At 44.6% G+C, this 21,674-nt stretch overlaps 1 protein-coding gene across 1 annotated transcript in view; it reads left to right on the top strand.

Annotated features, from left to right (window-relative positions):
* The window catches only part of grm4 (glutamate receptor, metabotropic 4), a 107,502-nt gene that overhangs the window by 83,660 nt on the left and 2,168 nt on the right, over window positions 1-21,674 (top strand). The window contains exons 4-10 of the mRNA XM_057041664.1: window positions 3,029-3,164; window positions 4,901-5,055; window positions 5,265-5,405; window positions 10,727-10,927; window positions 14,918-15,054; window positions 15,998-16,933; window positions 19,266-19,512. Coding sequence (XP_056897644.1) covers window positions 3,029-3,164; window positions 4,901-5,055; window positions 5,265-5,405; window positions 10,727-10,927; window positions 14,918-15,054; window positions 15,998-16,933; window positions 19,266-19,512 — 1,953 coding nt within the window. The remainder of the gene's footprint in view (window positions 1-3,028; window positions 3,165-4,900; window positions 5,056-5,264; window positions 5,406-10,726; window positions 10,928-14,917; window positions 15,055-15,997; window positions 16,934-19,265; window positions 19,513-21,674) is intronic.

The raw sequence follows: 21,674 nt of genomic DNA on the forward strand, positions 1-21,674 counted from the left end.
AATGAATCTGCATGTGTTTTACAGTGGGTTATATAACTGCACCTTCACACCCACCTGGGTGGATTCTGTGTCTGCTCCTGAGAACAGAGGCTGCGCTCCTATCAGCTGCAGTGGCAGGGAATATTTAATGTCTCCGATGGCACCATTTCTCCCACGGGTGTCAAATGAGACGGAATATTAGTGCTGTGAACTACGAGGAAGAGCAGAGACCGGAGCTCGTGATGGAAGACAAGAGGCAGGCCCGCGAGCAGCTGATATTTTTAGAGGCGATGTTTAAATATTGAAGTGTTACAGAATCAGTGTTTAGAGAGGGGAAAAAAAAGAACCTCAACTGCCGAGAACTTATTAGCTTTAACACAGACTGCAAAAAGTAAGCGGGAAAATGACCAAGCAGGAAAATTAGTCCTCTTTTATCATTTTGAGCTCCAAAACATTGTGGTTTATTATAGACACATCGATTCATCCAGATGTCTGATTATTTAACAAATGATGCTTCCAAACCAAACAAGACCAATGTGTTGTTGCTCAGAGTTGCGACACACTTACAGCAAAATAAATCTACTTCTTCTTCCCTCAGAGCAAAATGGACCCCACCTTTTGTGTTACGCTGTCTCTTGGATGGCAGAAATACTGGAAACCACGGGACTTTAATCAGGATTGCACGTTTTGATGCCAATTTGCAGTCGTGGAGGCTGAGTTTGGGGTCTTAACGCCAGGGAACCGTGTCTTTGAGCCTTCTGCTCGAGGAGGAAAGGAGGAGCAGATGAATGGAGAGTCAGATTTCAACACCACAAGACTTTAAATGGTCTTGTGACGGTCCCAGTTCAGTGTGCCTCATTTCCCACGGGCTGGTTCTCCCACCCCCTCCGGTATTCCATCTTGAGGTTGAGCAGCGCTGCAGACGGCTGCCGGGGGTGTGAGGAAGAACGGGGGAAAGCTCCGCATCCACACAGCAGCTGTTGGGGGAAATGGGGGACAAGTCGGGCAGAGACAGGGAATCTGATGATTGATGCAGTCTCCGAGAGCAGCAAGCGGCTGCCGCATTTCCCATGTGACTCTCCTGGTAGTTTAAGTGTAATGATGCGGCGAGGAAGAGCGTAAAGCTCTTCATCAGATTATGTACGTTCTCAATCAGGAACATGTGAACGTGGGAAAGAAAATGCAAATGTATTACTTTGTTTTGGCACTTTATGCTTTGCAATCTGCATTAAACATCGAGGCAGATGAAATGTATCGCCACTGGCACAGCAGGTGCACATGCTTCTAACATTTTTGTGTGTGCGCAGCATCTTTCTGTGTGGTTTAAGCTTCTAAACCACAACTCTGGAGAAGAATAAAATGATGCATGAAGACAGTTAAAGACTGTTAAATTGGATTTCCTGAATTTTCCCTTCCGTAATCTCAGCAGCAGTAATGTACACAGATCTAAGGCATCTTAAAAACACTCACCAGTCACCATTCCGGGGTTATACTGCCACGAAAGCAAAAGTTTGCTTGAAAAATAGTCCCTATTTTAACATACTTTAGTTTTCATGTGCACTTTTTTCGTGGTTTCCTCAAGCATCCTGTAATCCAAATAAATGGTTTTGCACCTCATCTGCAGGGTTGAGAATCAATGATTTCTCTGCAGACCATCAACTGCTCATTTTTATTCCCATAATAAGCTTTAAATTTATACAGCACGGCTGCGACGCCTCTCGCATCTGCATTATTTATTGTAAAGAACAGTATGAGACAGACGCGTCCGGCCATCAGCCATGGATGATTTGATAAATATAATGGCCAAATGTGACATTTCACTCACTGTCGGCTGTTTTTCACCCTCAAACCCCATAAATTCTCAGCTAAACTAGTGGAATCCGAACAACGCAGGAGTTAGGATTAAGTGGAAGATATAAGGTCTGCCGCATCCGGAGTAAACATTCTCCAATAAGAGATGATTGAACGCACACAAGAAATGAGTGAGAATTTCTCCACTTCCTCCATTAACCAGCCAAGGGGAGCTATAAGCCCGAGTGGTTGTGCTGCGATAGTTGTGATATGCGTGACTACATGGAGGTCACACTACTCACACAAACACACAATTTTGAGGAGCACACAGGAGACATCATTAAATTCACCCACTTTGCTCGGCAGTGCACTCCACTGACTGACGCCCCTGACTGACCAGAGGAGGCTTTTTGTACCCATGAGCAAGGCAGCTCAACGTCATTGTTCAATTAGTGGCCTCCTCTGTTCGACACTGATATTCGCAGCTTCCCGACCCATCAGTTTCCATGCTGGGGCCAAGCTTTGTGCTGCGCTGTGAGGCCGGCTTTTATTCCTGTTCAGTGGAATGACTTTGTGCAGCGTCATGAAAGGGAAAGTCATTAGCATGCACATAACTCGCTGTGGCATTTTGGCGAAGCGACAGAAGACTTATCCTGAAATGTAACACCGTCAATTAAATCGTCTGGTTGGTTACCAAGAGACGAGACGCTCCGGCATGCTGCTTGTGTTCAATTCCAGATGATTACACAGGCTTCCTTTTAAACTGGTAAAACACCTGTAGGCGCTGACTGTGGCCTAACAAGCTCAAACTAATCAATTCCTCTGTTTCTGTTCTTGTTGGACAGTGATGGAAAATAAGACATTTTAGTGTTTTAACAGCCAAAGTAGAACAACTCAAGAAAGAAGACAGTAGAATCTTGATCCTGGTTTTATTAGCATTATTTATACTCCTTCTAATGCTACCCGGCTCTCACTGGCAGAACCATAAACCAAATTGATTGGTCTCTGTGTCTCTATATTGCCTCTTGTGGCCGCACAAAGGATTTTTTAATGCCTTGCATCACTCATGTGGGGAAATATTGCACTTGTATAGATTTAGTATTACATCTACCATAAAAAGTCCAGGGCTTTGAGTAAAATTTGTGGGCTTAACCTAAAGAAGGGAACATTTCAGGAAAGCAGCAAATGCAATGTTTACAAGGCACCTGACGAGAACCTTTCACGCAAGCAAACTTTTCCGTCTTTGTCCCCAATTTAGGGGGTCTGTGCATCTCCCAGTCGGTGAAAATCCCCCGCGAGCCGAAGCCTGGAGAGTTCGACAAGGTCATTCGCAGGCTGAGTGAGAACCCAAATGCCAGAGTCGTCATTATCTTCGCCAATGAGGACGACATCAGGTGAGCGCAGAGGAATGCTGCTGATCTCAGATGACAGAACTTTTATGAATCTCTTTTCAACTAGACTCCTCGTTCCACTGTAACATTTATGCTCCGTGAATGTCACCGTTTATTGGAAGCTTTGGTTTCCGTGAGTCGCTACAGGGATGAATGATGTTTGTGTCTGTAACGGATTGTTTTTGCAGCTGGAATTTAAATGTCTCCTGCCTTTATCAGGAAAGAAGCTTCCCTTGTTTCCCAAATTAGATTCATATCCAGCAGCTGTGACAGGTAACATTGTCCCTGCTGCCCTTGTGGGGGCACAAATGTATCGCACGCAAGTCGTTTTCCCTTATTAAGTTGAACAACCCACATTAAGAATGAAATGATCACATGCTGGCTGTCTCTTCAAACACAGTGCTGTTGTGGCATGGCAAGAGAAAGTGTTTCCTAGCAACCAGAATAAAGGGCAGAAGTGTTTTCCTAATGGAAGCGAGCGCTGAGTCGGGGCAGCCTCTTGGTGATGACCAGGGCAGAAGTCCCAGTACTCATCAAGTTAATCCATTCCTGATAACAGCTAATAGTCTGGATATATAGTAATTACAGAAGAGTATGGGGAGTTCAGAGCGGTGTGCCTGTTTTATCCATGACCTCTGAAAGCGTGAGCTGTCCAACAAGCATCCAGAATTGTCTAAATATAAAGTTTAAGACAAGTGAGCTGCACAAGCGGAACCTAGTGAGAAAACTGTTTTTTTTCGTCGCTTCCAACAAGTTCCCAATAAATAAGCCAGACGAAACTCATTAGGCTTTTGGAGAAAGGTTATTAAGAGTGGTGCAGAAATCCTTGGGGGATCGCAGAATGACTTTAAAGCACCATGAAACCCAGTGATTTGCTGTTCACTCACTCTTACACAGTCTTTCACTGTGCAGAAATTTTATTTACAAGGTCGTCCTCCATTGAGCAGCAACAAAGTCTTATGTGGGATGTGAAGTCAGAACAGGAGCAGTTAAAAAGTCACCTTTGCATCATATACTTTTATAAAAGCCTGGGAGTTTTTATACATTGGTTTGCAGCTGAAGCGACAGGAGGGTCAATGCCTTCTGCGCCGGCTGGTTGTTTTTACATTTTCTGTTGCTGTGCCCAAACAATCCTGAAGTTCTATTTCCACTTTACGGTTCCCCAAACTTCTCCTAGCAGCCGGCGTGGGCAAATGCGGCGCGGTGTCATTCTGGCACAGCTGTGATGAACTCTGCCGTGCTGGGGATAGATTTTGTGTCTGTGGCTCCTCAGTAAAACCTTTATCACAGGCTTCACACACAATAGAACTGTCAGTGAATCACATTCATGGCAGCCACTCTTCATCATTAGGCTTCATTTAAATTATTTCCTTCCTTAGTAATCCATCACTGTGCATGTGGAGGGAATATATAAGGAAATGCAATAATATGGGGTGTGAGATGACTAAATTCCTGATATTTCACTGGGATGGATGCGTTTCTGCAGGACACAAATGCACAGCGATATGATGATACAGTAAATGATGGAGGAGATCCAGAATGAAGATCGTATTTTTAGGTTTTCACATTAAGTGACGTTAGGTTGGGCTCCAAGGCAACTTTTGAAATTTAGAAACCGGGGCCCAAAAATCCGTCCATCTATCCGACCTGCAGCGCAGTGTGACCCGGGAACACGCAGCACGGTGTCAAATACAAATTCGAGGTGTAATTTCACTCATTCTCCCACTGTTTTCCAAAAGGCGGCTGCTCCAGGCGGCAAAAATAGCCAATCAAACCGGCCACTTCATCTGGGTGGGTTCAGACAGCTGGGGATCCAAAATCTCCCCAATCCTCAACCAGGAGGAAATGGCAGAAGGTGCCGTCACCATTCTGCCCAAACGACAGTCCATTAAAGGTAAGTCAACACACTTCCTACTGCTCATGACTACACAAGATCCTATAATGATACGGCAACGCTGTTGTTTCAAACCTGGACTCATTAGTACAGTGTAACGAGTTGCTGATACACAACATGTAGCACAGACTTCCTAAACTAATTAGGCACAATAAGATGGGGAGGGAGGAGAATCAGTCAGTTTTTGTTGTTTTTGTTTTCCCTCACAGGTTTTGACCGCTACTTCAACAGCCGGACGCTGGAGAACAACAGGAGGAATATCTGGTTTGCAGAGTTCTGGGAGAACAATTTTCAGTGCAAGCTCAGTCGGCACGCTGTGAAGAAAGGATCCGGAATCAAGAAGTGCACAAGTGAGAGAGCACTTAATGGCAGAGAGGCCGGTCACATGTACAGGAGGACACACCGACTCATTTAGACACTGACCTGGTTCCGTGCGTGTGTGTGAGACAGAGAGAGTGGGGGAGGTGGGGAGGTGTTAATGCATTAAGGCGAATGCAGTGAGGGACAGATAAAGGCAATCTCTAATTCTGTCAAAGAGAAATTACCCTTTCCATTACTTTTGGTGAGTTCAATTTTCAGCGGGTGACGAAAACAATCACAAAACTGTGCCGCCCAGCATGCAGAGGAAATATAATCAATGGAAAAATCCAATCGGGCCATTTTAAACGAGCTTTCGCCTCATTGAGGCAGGCTCTGAGCTGTGCAACACTATCTCCAATAGCTCAGAGTGACTAAGAGTTGGCACATGCGGTGTTTCCAGGCAATATGTAGTCCCTTATTCCTCCCTTCTCCTCCTCTGTTTTCTGTTTTAACACAATAATTCTGCAAAAATGTCTGTTCTTCCCAAATGAGCAACATTGATACTATCAACCAAGCATGCTACCACCTGCCTCCAGCAGATTACAATATCACGCAAATCTGAAAATGGATGTAAACAACGAGGTCCTAGAACACACACTCAGTCTCGTTTAGGTGCATTTATGGCCCCCTCAGGCAGCCTTTCTGTCGCAGGTTGAAAAACACGCCACATACGTTTTTCTCATATCTAAAAAAGCAAAATAACAAGAATAAAACAAATGAATTGTTTTCAGTGACAGAGTCACCGAAAAACAGTAACTCTCCATGGACAACAAAACTAATTTACTATCGCACAAGATGATAACTTGTAGAACCAAAAGCAACTTTTCAATATACTAATTTGGCTCATAAAGCCAAATGAAATCCACTTGTGGATTATTCAGACAAGTTGTTATTCATGTTGCTTGAATAAGTTTTCCCCTGAATAATTAGATTATATTAAGATTGAATTTAAAATTAAAGGACAATACAATCCACAAATGTCACAGAAGACATATTAAATTGAGGCCACGGATGGGAAAAGAAAAACAATTACGCACCGATCTCATCATCAGCTTTCTTAACATCAATGTGCCCCCTGCTACACCCAGATCGTTCCATAAATCCGACCCTTGCATGGTTCAGGGGAACGCGTCATTTCAAATGATTTTTTCAGCCTTATATATATCAGTTGTCATGGTGGCTGCTCTTAGACTAAATTGCTGTTGGCCATTTTCTTTCTGAGTAGCCCCTAGAGTGCAGTAAAATTTTACAACTGGGAGGTGCAGTCATTCCACTCAGGACTTCCTGTCTGCGCTTCCTGCATTTCCTTAAAATGAACAACACATTAAACAACAAGCAACCTGGGAAGATTGAAAAAGAAAAACAGTCAGAAACAACAACCGTTTCACCATAGAAAGGTACGGCCACCACAGCCTTTTTAATAATGAGCTTAACAGATTAGTGTAAAACTGGAGCAGTGTGGTAATGAACGTCCAGAGACATCTAAATGATATCTGTTAACTGCTAACAAGATTAGACAGGCTTGTCGCTTTGTTTTTTTTTTTTTTAATTTTTTGTGGTATCAAAGCTTGTAATCAGACGCACAAGCCACCAGATTTTGGAGCCACAACAGCGGCTCAGTCAGAGCTCCTTCCAAACCTGTGAGTGGAGCAGATGGAGAATTCACCTCCTCCTGCGGCTCCTCCACTGTTCTCATATCTGCTGGTCTGGAGGTCAACACTCCCATTTTTAGCTCTGACTCTACATCAACCCACAGGTCAGTGCGATGATGGTAAACGTTCAGCAGGATACAGATCGGTGCTCGAACAGGCTGCGGGATATTTCACACTCTATTAAGCACGAGTCCAACGCTACATCCAGCTAAAACTAACGCCCTGGAACTGTCAGTGAAGAAACCTAAAATAGTTTTTTTTTATTAGCATCTAGTGCAAAACTCTTAAAAGCCTAATATTTTCATGTCACGATGATGACAAAAATCTTTTTTAGTCCTATTTGCGACAAGAATTGACAAAAATGTCTTTAATTTCAAACTGAAAGCTATAATTAAGCTGAATTCCCCATAGCAACACGTTTGCAGGTTAAATTCTGTTGTATTGTGTAGCATGGCGTCCTTTGTAATTAGCTGGTAATTCATGGTAATTAATGGAGACACATAATGTCTCATCTATGCAGCATGAAACCGCAACAGCAGACGGTCCAGAGATCTCTTCTCTCGCCAAGAAAGATTCAGCTACCTCATCTTATTATGCGATACCAGCAGGTGCACCAAAGACTGGAGCTATTACCCGAAAGTTCTGACACATCCCGCAGTAATGTCTATATTTAATTTTTTCTGGTCGTAATAGGCTGTTGGCAAAAGCCGACAGCCTCCACAGGTGCAACGAGTCTTGCTGATGTCATTTTAGCATGAGTGGAGGAGGGCAGTTTGAATGAAGCACGCTGGAATTAGTCACTGTGCTGCATCCCTGCAGACATGAGTCATCAAGGCTCCCCGGCTGGAGCGCAGGCCCGCTCGATTGTCTGCTGTCCGCTTCTCACCGAAAACATCGAGGACACCAGCTGTTTCGTGCCGAAAAAAACTCGCTGGTTCTCTCCGCATGCAAAGGAAACAGAGGCGAGGTTCTATTCAGGACGGGTGCAAAAACGGGTGCTCTTTACTGTGAGCAGCGGGCCGAGGTGGCAGCCACACGTCACTTCACACGACACCGGGACATTTTTCTGATAAGAAACTACAGGAAGGCAATTTAGGCAGGAAACTTTGGGTCCAGCTGCAGAGATCTCCCTTACTTGGATGACATTCTTCTACCTCAGTTTCACGGTTGCCAAGCAACATGTATGCCTAAAGCATCAAGAAATACATGTTTTAGAAGGTGGCTGAGCTGTAGTGATGAAGCTTTACCGATGGCAACCACATAATTTAAACTGACACAAGACCAGAATATGCATGAAAATGAGTTTATATTAATGATTTATAATCCAGGAATTAAATATAAGGCACACACGCGTCAATAGTGGTAACAGCTTTCATCCACATCTGCAACTGTGTTGTCGGGCAGCAGCTTCAGCCCAGGACCTTGCTCTCCACATCTACTTCCAGCAGCTCCTCCGAGAGCAAATTGAGGTATTTCCAAGCCAGCTGAGGGGTGAAATGTCTCCAGCATGTTCTGGTTCTGTGTCAGGGGTCTTTTCCTGACCAGACCTGCCTGAAGAGGTCTCTAGGGAGAGTCCTGGGAGGCATTCTGCTCAGCTGTCAGAACCACCTGCTACGTCTCTGCTGGGGAGCTGCAGCTCTCTCACTCTGGCCCCACAGTTCAAGCAGACGCTGGAATTAATTAACCTGGTGATTGCATTTTCCTCGGTCCAAGATATGGCTGTAAACACTTGTTTTAGTCAATGTCAGGCAGCCCAAATGCTCTAAATAAGGCAGATGGAGTTAATCGGGAGTTAATCCTCACAGGCTCCCGTTCTACGGATTTTCGTTCGATTAAATCAATTTTACAAGAAATCTTTACAGCCATTTGTCAACTGAGAATCCGAGAGAACTCCACACAGGTCATCTCCAGTTACATGGACAAGTTTAATGACTTAAGTTTTAAACAACAGCGCCTTTTGTCACTCTGGCTGCTTGTTGCCTTGAAGTCAGTTAAGGAGGTTGCTCCGATCCGCCTCATCTCGGATACAGCCATGCTGATAACGTCCCACAACAATCTATTCATCATTAAGCACATTACCAGACTGGAGGCTTCACACAGCCTTCACATTCACAGGACCAATAATGACGCTTGTGTCCTGAAGGAAGGAGAAACGAGACTGAAAGCTGAGTGGCACATTTATGGATCGCTGCGTCCTTTCAGGCTCAGGAGATTCACCTCGTTGCAACTAGTCAAGAACTAATACAGAGTCTGTGGTTCCATCTCATCTAAACCAACATCTGTCCTCCACCATCAACCACAAAGAAGAGTGAAGCCTTATTTGTTCACTTTTCTGAAGCAAGAAAGCTCTGTGGCTGAATTTGCAGTGTGTGAGAGGGTAATTTTCCACAGATAGAAGCAATTTTCCCAAAATAAGTCTGAATTCTGACACCCCCCCAAACACACACACACACACACCCACACCCACACACCCACCCACACCCACACACACATCATTTTATTGAGTTTATATGCAGATTAGAGAAAACTTTATTTTAGCTATTGACAACAGACAAAGTCTCCTGCTGTAATTTGTGTTTCACAGAGGGAAAAGTCCAAAGAATGTTTCCTGCATCAATAGCAGCTCAAACATTTCACTCAAATTACAAGAGTCTCATCAGAATCCTCCACATACATCAGCACACATTTCTTCTCCGGTATTATTGTCAACCCACGTCGCATCTTGTCTGAGCCAAATGTTTGAATGATGCGAATGATGTGGAATGTACAAGGGGAAAAAAAGAAGGGTTTAAAAGCAGGGACCCATTGTTGCATTTCTCTGACTGGAGGCTGCGGCACTGATGCTAAAACACCTCCTCTGAGAAAGGAAACACCAGGGAACGTGATAACAAGACATAAACCTCCATAAACACTTAAGACTGAGGCTCTCTGGTGAGATAACAAGGAACTGCCACTCAAACACAACAACTGATCAAAACAGACTGTTGACATGAACTAAAAATGTGTGCATGTGAATTGAACCTGTTGCTCTCAGCTGCTTTTTATTCCAAGACTGTAACATATAAAATGTCGGCCTGTCATTCTTCCCGCTTCACCTCTCTGGCAGCAAAATGGCTCTAAATCCACAGCCACCGTGCTGCTAATTGAGGCTTTCCTTGTCGGTTAACACATTTTCAAAGTAACAGAACCACCTCATCTTTGATTAATACACACCTGTCAGAAGTAATTACATTAATATTGAAGAATGATCAGCGCAGCTCGCTGCGTTATCCACTCCCCCTCCAACACTCCATCACTCTCTGGGCCTGTGATTAATGGATGCGACACGGCGCCGAATAAACACAAAGATAATATGAGCAAAGGCCTCGGACTGGACCAGGATGGTTTCTCTATCTGAAGAACCTTTGCATATTGAGAATGTTGTGCATCTTGTAAGATATTTGCGTGATAGCGGGCGATGCTGCTGTAATCAACTTTGACGAAGCCAGATCATCGTTAGTGTGATTAATCACCAGGACCACACAGAGAAAAGCGCAGCGCTAGAGAGGCTGGAGAGGAGCCCTAATTTACAGATTTTCCCTGCTTTATTAATTGATTAATTGAGTCGAATGTTTTATTTCATCGCCCCCCCCTTCTCTTTTCTGTCCGCTTTCCTTTAGACCACGAACGAATCGGGAAAGATTCGTCCTACGAGCAGGAGGGGAAGGTTCAGTTTGTGATCGACGCGGTTTATTCTATGGCTCACGCTCTGCACAGCATGCACAAAGACCTCTGTCCAGGAAAAGTTGGCCTCTGCCCTAAAATGGACACCATCAATGGCACTCTGCTGCTCAAGTATATCCGCCACGTCAACTTCACAGGTGGGTGCTCCCAACAGTGGGCAGGTTAGCTCAACATCGCTGATACGGATCACTCAGAACGCTGCGATGCCGAGAGACATTTCAAACGCAAGTGCGGAAAAATAAGACACGTACTCGCAATTATAGGAAACAAACGTGTTAACGAGGCGTAACTCAAAGGCCTTTGTGTGAATCCGAAGCAACGTTGCTATTATTGGACTCAGCAGCTCACCGAGCCTCTGTCAGTACAGTGCTCTACAATTACCAGGCCTCAGAATGCAGATTGTCCCCACTAACTACAAAAGACAGAGATTCAAGGGAGGTTTGACAGTCAGCAGCAAGACGGCGTGTTTTTCTGCGGCGGATGATGCGCCGCAACGTTCAGCCCTCGTCCTGTCAGCACTGAACTGCCCACGTGAACCATCTCCTCCTTGAAACAAACTGGCAGAAATTAAACATCGTGCACGAATTAGACGGCGATGGGACAGACAGCGCCAGCAAAAAGTTTCACATCATCTTACGTAAATGCCACATCGCTGCATGTCATATTTGATAGGCATAATGTGGATGATGCCAATCCTGATAGTTGAAAAAGGAGAAAAAACACCAACAGCTGCCAGAGGGCAAAAGCATATCATGAATTTATTAGAAAAAAGGCTGATTTTAATATACAAGGCGCTTCATGAACAAGACTTTATACATACAGCCCATAAGGTCATGAACGCAGCATTTGCATAGATTTTACTTGCAGGCCTGTGGCGAGGGTCTAATCTAAGTCAGAACAGCCTCAGTACAGAACAGCCTCAGCTAATTACGTGTCAAACAAAGAGTGGGTCAGAGTGTTCATGCAATCAGGCAGAATGCAGCGCGCGAGATTGTAACGATCCACGCGGGTCGAACCTTCAAGATGGGTCTCCTGCCCTAGACACATGTATCGGGATGAGAGTGTGGTTTGGGTGAATGGAGACGGCCACTGCGAGTGCCTGTGAATACTTAACAGTAACACGGGGAACAAAATAGCATCTGGATGGTACAAAAGCACACAGCCACCCCTGAAGAATCCACAGCTCACATTTAGAACGTGCCTGCAGCTGAGCCCACAGCTCCTCAGAACAACACTGCAAGAGTTTTTCTGCAGGGAGCAAAACTTTTCTTCCCTTAACATCAACGACCCAGAGCGTGAATCCGATCTTTCATTCCCAACTCTGGTTTTTGGGGCTCTTCAAAGAAACACTAAGAAACCATTCCTGACTAATTAGGTGTGACCATGAACACCACCAAAGTTATGATGCAGAGAAACATAAAGGAGGAGCTTCACCTTGTAACTCCAGACTTTAGTATTTGAAGGAGGAAGCACCAACTAAAAGTAAAAACAATATAACAAGCAGAAACTTATTTACCACCAACATGAGTGCATCAGTGTGCAAATGTATGAGCCCTACTGGATTCGGTGGCCTTTGCTATTGTTAGCATCAGCATTCAGCACCTTTGTTTCAAACTGTAAACAAAAAACAACTGAATAAACTAAGCACCGATAATGGAGTCACAAACCTTTGCAGGGAGGAGTGTGATGGTGATGGACACGCTTGACTCTGACAGGCAGGGAGGCTTTATTCCTATTAGATTTGCATAACAAGACCTAGCTAACAGTGAATTCAGCAGGGCAATAATTGAATGTGACAGGTGTCCTGTTGGAATTCTTTAGATGTTATAGCTTTGGGCAGTAATCAGTCCCCTTCTACTTGCTGCTGCCCTTGTAACTGCAGCATCAACAATAAACCTACTTGGAAATGCCAGAGGGGAAGTTATCCGTTTCCACTTCTCCGCATTAGCAGAGACAAACAAAGCCAGTTATGAATTAAGCATAGAGAGAGATGGGTTATTTAACATGGTCAGTGTAACCTTTATTGTCGGGATAATAAAGAGAGCTGTACGTTTGCAGCGGTTCAAATGGGCACAGAGGGAAGTGTGGAGCTGCGCAGCGTTTCGCTCCCCGCCTCATCATCAGAGTCAAAACACTGTTTACCTGTTCGTGAGTTTGCTTATTACTATGTAAAGAGGTCAGCCCTCGTGTGAAGGAAAGGAAGAAACGACTGTGAATTCTGTCTGTGAGTGTAAAACTCATGTGAAAGGCGTCCAGCAGGCCTGGATTACAACACCGAACTTCTTACGTATTCCTGTGTTCATGTTCCTGGAAGACTTGTCAGCACCGAAGCCATTTGGGACGGTTAGAAAAAAGGAACGGTTAGAAAAATCAATGTTGCGCATTACCGGAATACAATCCTGCTTTTAAGAGCTCTCTGACACGGAGGAAGAAGAATTTAAAAGGTTTGGAGGAAAAGAGCTGGAATATCCGACATAATCCCAGAATATTTTGGGAACTGGCTGCCTACAGATATCCCACCTGACACCCAAAACAAAGAAGCACACATGGATCTTATAACCAGTTGATATTTATTGATGCGTGGCTTGGAGGCAACGGCTGAAATAATCTTCATACACTGTTTAAATGTGGAACATGTCATTTTCACGTCTGTGCTTCTCTTTCTTCGGCGGGGGAACAGTAAAGCGGTAACCATATTTTTATGTCCGAAGTCATTCCTTCATGTTTAGAACAAGGTTACGTTGCCTTTCCAAGCTGTCCGTTTGAATTTAGAGGCACCGTCAGTAATAAATCATGCCTGCCCACTATAATATACACATTCAGTCATACATATAATAAATGCTGTGATGTTTATTACAGTTTTGAGGCTAGTTTAATTTTAAAATCTGATTTGACAGTTTTATATATGTGTGTAAGATGTTATTTTTCCTCTCACATGTGAATTTGTGCAGAACTGCAGCAATTAACTGTAGATACACTGCGTGGTTCCGTCCCTAAATATTTATCTTGTGCAGCGTTTCCTCACAGAAATCACCTGCTTCATTTAACAAGGAATTCTTTCATATTTGCTGACTGCCTAAGAAAGTTGGAGTCCCCGTTGCAAGTAATGAGTTGAAACTCAATGATCAAGGCAATCGAATTAATACAAAAATGCAGCCCACTCAATTCCCTGTACTGCAGACATGGGCTAGAAAATCTTCATAATTGCAATTACACATGCTCTGGAGATAATGTGCCAGGATAGTGGTAACACAATTAAACCCTCTGGGTTTTCAGAGAGACACGCTGATGCAGAAGCCTGGAAACAAGCTGGGCCGTGGCCTCATATGTGTAAACAACAATCGATACAATGACCTCTGTATTCAGGGAGCTTAAACGCTGCGCTAAATTATTCATTACACTCTTGTGAAACAAGGGGAGTCAAAATTTGTGCAACATTAACAATTCTCTCACTGGAAAAGCTGGATTCTGATCCAAATTCAGTCTGTGGTTTGCACGGCAAACCACATCCAAGTATCGCCAATGGCAAGCCAACAGCACATTCGGGCTCCAAGCTACCAAGGGCATTTATTCTGTACTTTTCTACCCTCGCTTCAACATGTTACAGAATTGCTGAGCATTACAGGATTGCACTGAAAACCAGGAGAAAATAAGCAGATGAGCATGTTATTAATGGTCATTTCCTCTGAGAGGCTGCGGTGGGCTCTCATCACAAAATCTGTGAATTGCTGCTCCCTCACCCTACAATTTCATAGCAAGCGGCGGAGCTGAAGAGCAGTTTTTAGTTTGGCTCTGTGATGGGGAGCAGAAAGAGCTCAAAGTGATAATCAAAATCAAAAGTGTTGTTGTTCGTTAACACTGTGCGAGGGGGCCCTGTGGATGACGAGCACGGGGCGATAGCCAGAGTGAAGGAGTGTGAAATGATAGGGGAACGAGAACAGACAGCAGCCCCTGCCCTCCTCAGAGGACCAGGAGAACGTGGCTGTCAACAACTATTTTGCTGCTGTCATTTACGCCGTTATCGGCTTCATTTTGTAGCATAGCAGAGCGGTCAGTCCAGCAGGACTCCAGCCGTCTGTTATACAGGAATAAAAGCAAACCAATAAAACTCTCTTTATGTTCCTCAGGAATCGCTGGCACCCCAGTGGTCTTCAACATGAACGGAGACGCTCCTGGTCGCTATGAAATCTATCAATACCAAATCACAAATAACACCAGGGAATACAAGATCATTGGACACTGGACGGATCAGCTCCATTTAGACGTAAGCTTGTGTTTCTATAACAGCAGCAATACGCCTGAATGTCCGACTGAATGTCATCAATGCTTTTCATGCGTCCTGATTTTGTTCAGCAGCTTTGAATCTGATAAAAAAAGGTTTAACCATGTGTCAGAATCCTCTTCAGCAGTGGTTAAACCAGGAGGCTTTTTGTTAAAATAAATCATTTCCCTCCCTCGGTTATGATAATGGCGAAAGAATCGTTATTTCTGTAACTGTAACTGCGTCAGTGTAAAGAAACAAAACCAAAAGCTTCAGGCCACCAAATTATAGTTTGAGATTCCATCAGTTTTGACATTTGCCATCATCAAATAAGAGTCTCCCAGTGCGTTGAGAACATTCATGTAGGAGAGATGGATTTGTAAACATCAAAACCTCTTGTTTTAAATGCCAACTCGTCAGAAACAGTTCATCACTTCCCGCTTTGTTTGCATGCATCATTTCCCAGAAGGCGTCAGTGTTCCCTATCTGTTGGCTGTAACATTAGACCTCCGCCTGAATTCTCCTCTATAATAACCCTCCATCTTGGCCACCGCTTTTCATGGCTGAATGTTCTTGTTCTTTTTTCGCGTTGACAAAAGCCTCTCCGTCCAGCATGGCACTGCAACACCGCAGTGATTATGCTGCGATGGCAGGACCCAGCAGCTCGCTCGTCTCCGCTCAGCACCACGGAAACATTAACGTCAGTTCCACTTGAGTTATCACTCGATGGGTTTACATCGTAACGTCTTGATTAAAAAAAAAAGTGAAATTCTTTCGTTCTTTTCCCCCCTTTCTCCACACTGTGTGGACTAATCTAGCGAGTGCTAATTGAATTGTGTTCTCATGCATGTGGTGCATCCTTTAATATGAAACTTGTTATCCAATATGTAGTAAACTCTTAACATTCTTATTGCAGCGGCTTGTAAAGTTGTGTTTTTCTCCCCAGACTAATGAGATGCAGTGGCCTGGCGCGACGCAAGAAGTCCCCTCGTCTATATGCAGCCAACCTTGCCGCCCTGGGCAGCGTAAGAAAATCGTGAAGGGGATTCCGTGCTGCTGGCACTGTGAGAACTGCGATGGCTACCAGTATCAAGCAGACACTTACACCTGTAAAATGTGTCGCTTTGATTTGCGGCCCAATGGGAATCACACTGGCTGCGATTCCATCCCCATTGTTAAGCTGGAGTGGAGCTCGCCGTGGGCGGTCATCCCTCTTCTCATCGCTGTCCTGGGAATCATGGCCACTCTGTTTGTGGTCGCTACCTTTGTACGATACAACGACACCCCCATCGTCAAGGCTTCGGGTCGAGAGCTGAGTTACGTCCTGCTGACGGGGATCTTCCTGTGCTACGCGACCACCTTCCTTATGATCTCCGCTCCTGACGTGTTCATATGCTCCCTGAGAAGGATTTTCCTGGGCCTGGGTATGAGTATCAGCTATGCGGCGCTGCTGACCAAGACCAATCGGATCTACAGGATTTTTGAGCAGGGCAAGATGTCGGTCAGCGCTCCTCGATTCATCTCCCCGGCATCGCAGCTGGTCATCACTTTCAGCCTGATATCCGTGCAGCTGCTCGGGGTGTGCATCTGGTTCGGCGTCGACCCGTCTCAAGCCATCATCGACTACGAGGACCAGCGCACGGCCAATCCCAAGATGGCCCGTGGCGTCCTGAAATGCGACATATCAGACCTGTCGCTCATCTGTCTGTTGGGTTACAGCATGCTGCTGATGGTCACCTGCACCGTTTACGCCATCAAGACCAGAGGGGTTCCGGAGACGTTCAACGAGGCCAAGCCCATCGGCTTCACCATGTACACCACCTGTATTGTCTGGCTTGCGTTCATCCCCATCTTTTTTGGGACATCCCAATCAGCAGAAAAGGCAAGTAAAGCAAATCCAAAGAACAAATGCCAACATTTGTTTTACGCCCAAAAAAAAAAAAAAATATATATATATATATATATTATATATATATATATATTTTTTTTTTTTTTTTTTTTTTAAAAGCCGTCTTTAAGCCTTCATCTATAGGGGGCACTACAACCGCTGGTGATATTGAAGTAGCAGACATATGTCAGATGCTGATTTGCACCTTATCCCTGAGAGAATACCCACTCACTATCTCAAGAGTTTGTAAATTTGGCCTCTTTTCATCAGGAGCCGAGGTGCTTTGTTCTCCTCTTTGAAAATCATAAAGCTTTTGTAGCTATCTCATCGCATTGCACGTGCAAAAGGTATGAACTCAGAATCCAGAAATTCCTCATCACTGCACATTCACAGGGAGGATGAGGGTTTATGAATTGCTGTCAAATTACTTGGGCTGTAAATGCATATTGTGAATAGAAGAAATAGAAATTAGCTTTAACGAGTGCTAATTTTGAGGCTGTTTAGCAGAGGAATAACCACGCGCGGCAATAAAGTTAATAGAAGGTAAAAAGCGCATCTTTATTAAAGTGTGTTAAAAGGCGAGTTGCTGGAAAAAAAATGCGCGGACATTGGGTTCCAACAAAGAGACGAGGCACATTTGTGTCAGAGCTCGACAGTGACATGCCAACAACCCTGTCGGTCACGTTTAATGTCACACAACTACACGCCTCAACACTGCATTAAAGAACACGCTTGACTTGGGGCAAAACACAAAACCTCTTGATTTTTAATGTGGTCACCCCTGTGGTGACTTCAGCACCTTGGCTCTGTTCAGATCTCTGTTCCCAATGTGGCCCCCACAGACTTTAGGCAGATTGTATGGAAAAACATAACCTAGCGTCTTTGCACGCGTACAGAAAACCATTTAAAAATGCACATGAGCAGAAAGAGCTGATATTTACAGCGGGTTCCTGGAGCAGATTGGCAATCATCTCAGCCTGTCAGAGAAAATTCAGATCACGCACGCCGATGGATGTGGACAAGGTTCCTGGCTCTCCTCACAGGTCTGCGCCCAGGGTAGCCCCCGCCCCCTGAGGCCGCATGTAATCTTCTCAGGAGATTACAACCTTCCCAATCTATCACTAAGGAAAACTCGGGCTCCACTCCCAGTATGATGGAACACAAGACCCTCACGTCCATTCTGCCTTGACATCTTTTTCGCCTTAACTGACGTGGCTTTAGGGCTCCAATTTGTGCTGGATGCCTTTTCTTTTTCTTTTTTTTCTTTTTTTTTTTTTTTTTGAACTCTTTTTTGTTTCTTGTACTTTCAAGTCAAAATGCTTCTTTGTCACCTTATGACTGAAAATATTATCTCCCTGGAGACATTACCGGTAGATGGTAAAATCATTTTAAAATCTAAATTCTTAGCTACATTAAAATGCCATCGGCATACAGAGCTAAAATATTGTCTTGAGTTTTATACTAGTGGACATTCATCTATAACATCGATGGTCATGGAGGGGGGTACAGAAAATACAACTGCAAGTGTCTCGAAGTGAAAAATGCTGTTCAGACCCAAATACAAATACCACAAGTCACATTATCGTAATGTGGGGGAACCTAATTTGTTACTCCAAACATGCTAGTGGTTCCGAGGCCTGCGGGCGATTTCCACAGCCAAACGACTCCGTCACTCCTGATGTTTGATGCAATGTCGGGGAAAAAAAAAAAAAAACCTGAGGCAAGTCTGTTTGAAGGATGTCTGCCAGCTGGGTTTCACTCTAAACACTTCAACTTGTGTTCATCAGCCTTGCAGAAGCCCAGTCATTTTCATCCATGGGAACACCTCCCCCATTTCGGATTATCATCACTCCATTTTCCAACACGAACATCAGCTGTATCCACAAATTTGCCGAACTGTGTCATAGTGCTGGAATGAAGACAGGAGTGAACAAAACCAAACCAAAATAACTGCTCTTAAAGGCAATTTTTAATATGCTGCAGGAGGTTCGCTGCCCTGGGTTGCTGCCTGAAGCTGCGCTGCTTATCTGCTCCCCAGCTGTGAATTGCAGCTGTCGCTGCCTCCCGAAAGCTCACAATCCTTATGTTGTCGTCAGAAACCCCAGGGCAAAAACATCCACGTGAGGAATACACAGAGGTCTCACAAAGGACACTTTTATTAGTAGGGCCTCATAAATAAACAGAGCTGAGGAGTGATGAACCCTGCAGCAGGGCAAGGGTGCTGGATGCTGTCCACATATCGATCCATACATATAATCATGCATTGTGCGCAAAGGTACGCTGAATATAAACAATACTAGCTGCACCTATCTCTGCTCTGCTCTAGATGTACATCCAGACCACAACCCTGACCATCTCCGTGAGCCTCAGCGCCTCCGTCTCCCTGGGAATGCTCTACATGCCCAAGGTCTACGTGGTGCTCTTCCACCCTGAGCAGAACGTGCCCAAGCGCAAGCGGAGCCTGAAGGCTGTGGTCACCGCAGCCACCATGTCCAACAAGTTTAACCCCAAAGGCGCCCTGAGGCCAAACGGGGAGGCCAAGTCGGAACTCTGCGAAAGTCTGGAAACGCAAGGTTGGTGTCAGAAGCAGGAGCGCGTTTAGTCGGAGGTTTACTCTCTTAATGTGATGAACTTTCATATCTATGTATAAGAGCCAGTGTGTATAACATTGGTTTAAAAGTGAAAAAACAAGTGGAGACGACTAAAAGCATTCATGCAAGTCACCATGTTGTAATTACTGCTGGTCCAGATTTCCTCCTCTGAGGATCTGAACGCTATAAAATGATGCGTTTAAGGACCAAAAACGCCTGGGCTCATTTTTGCATGCGTGCCAGTTATTCTCATCTCAAAGACAGTTTTGTACTACATCTCATCCAATTAGGAGTCTATTTTAAGTGTTGTTTCTCACCCTCTGATCTGATCTGTGAATCTAACAAGTGCTCTCTGTGCTTACGTGTCAGACTGTGTTGAGGGAGGGGAACCTTGTGAGGGACTTTAGGCTCTCAGGTAACCTAAGAAGAAAATGATTTCTCCATTGATTTTTCTTTCTGCTAATGTTCACCCGTGCCTGCCTGTATGAATGACACGTGAAATCCCACCCTCTCGAATTCACTGCGGAACAACAGGCACCGGCCCGCAGGAACGGCGGGTTACATGTGGTGTACCCGAATACCACAGCAAAGCCAGTTAATATTAGACGATGACACCACTCCGCCTGAGTGCAGGAAACCAGCGATAGCCATGCGCCCCCTTGCAATTTGTTTCCCTGTTGACAAAAGAAGGAATTTACAGTAATGGAACAATGGCAACAATAAGAGTCAACAGAAAAGACGGATGGCCCTGCCAGCTCCAATTCTTTCTGGACCATCTATTCTTTATCTTGGCCTTGCAGCTCATAAATATTCAAATAAGGTTCATTTATCAATGTTTCTCTTGGAAAAGATGCCCTGAATGAAATAGTGAGAACAACGAGGTGCTGACAAATAGACAAAAACATTTAGCGTTACACACCTCTCCCCCGCAGCACTTTTGCCCCGGCTCTGCCTTTTGGCCGTCTGCTGATTGAATATGTCAAAGAGGATAAATCCAATCAGCCAGGGCTGCTGAGGGGAGATTGGCAGATCGGCGGTGTGATTACTGCCACAAAGCATGCACGTCGCAACGAGGGGTGGATGACACGAGAACAGGCTTTGACCCAGATATACAGTGTATGTGCATGGGTGCTGCCACCTTTCTCTTTCCCTCACAGCTGACAATTCCAAAAAAACCACCCCCCCCCCCTTTCCTCCCCAACCCAGCAACATGGAACAGCACTGTCTAACTGAGAATGCTGCTTATGAAGCACTTTCGGCACCGAGCAAGATGACTTCACGATCGGCTGCACACCTAAATTGCAGGACGGGTCACAATGTTCAGACACCGGCTGACTGCTGCATGCTTTGCTTGGTGCACAGAGGAATCTGCATCCGCATTTTCACGTCTAATGTTGCATTTTACACCACGACTGTGATCCGCTTGGCAGCTTGATTCGCTTCGGTGAAGGATCACCTGTAAGGAAAACCACGACAAAGCGGTGGATTTAGATGCACTGTGATAGCAGTTTCCCAGTGTTTTTCAACTGAGTCGGTGTCTGATACTCATGTTTTATTGTAATTTCAGAATTATTTGGCTCTTTTTTTTTTTAGGCGAAAATGTCCGAGATGGACGTCGGTTTTAAAACAAAGCTGAGAAAAACTTCTGTTTCTGCAGTGTTAAAAGCGCAAAGATATTTCTCCACAACAATCAGAAGTATTTTTTTCTTCATACATAAATGTGTGTTTGTAGGTGGTTTAAACCACGATTGCGGTTCAGTAAAGACTGAAATGCCTTCAGCTCGACATTGACCCTTCAGCAGGACTGAAGGTGCGACTGTTGGCGACAGTGTTGCATCTAAGATGCAAATGTAGAGCTAAGTGATGTCAGATTACACAACTTTAGCGTAACAGCAGCCTGTCGGAGCAATAAAAGATGACACTTGTGTCTCATAGCGGTGAAGGAATATACAGATTACATTAAATCATTGTTTGCCATACTTGCCAGTCAGAGTTTGAACTAATGATTAAAATAATGCAGTTACATTTTTAATCAAGGCTTAATATTATTCTGAGGCTCCTTTCAGCCGTGCACAAAGACACATTGTACATGAATAGTAATGTGAACAATTACAGCGAACACATCGTGCCTAATGGTGTTTACT

This window comes from Takifugu flavidus, chromosome 8 (assembly GCF_003711565.1).
Source record: "Takifugu flavidus isolate HTHZ2018 chromosome 8, ASM371156v2, whole genome shotgun sequence".
Taxonomy (NCBI): Eukaryota; Metazoa; Chordata; class Actinopteri; order Tetraodontiformes; family Tetraodontidae; genus Takifugu; species Takifugu flavidus.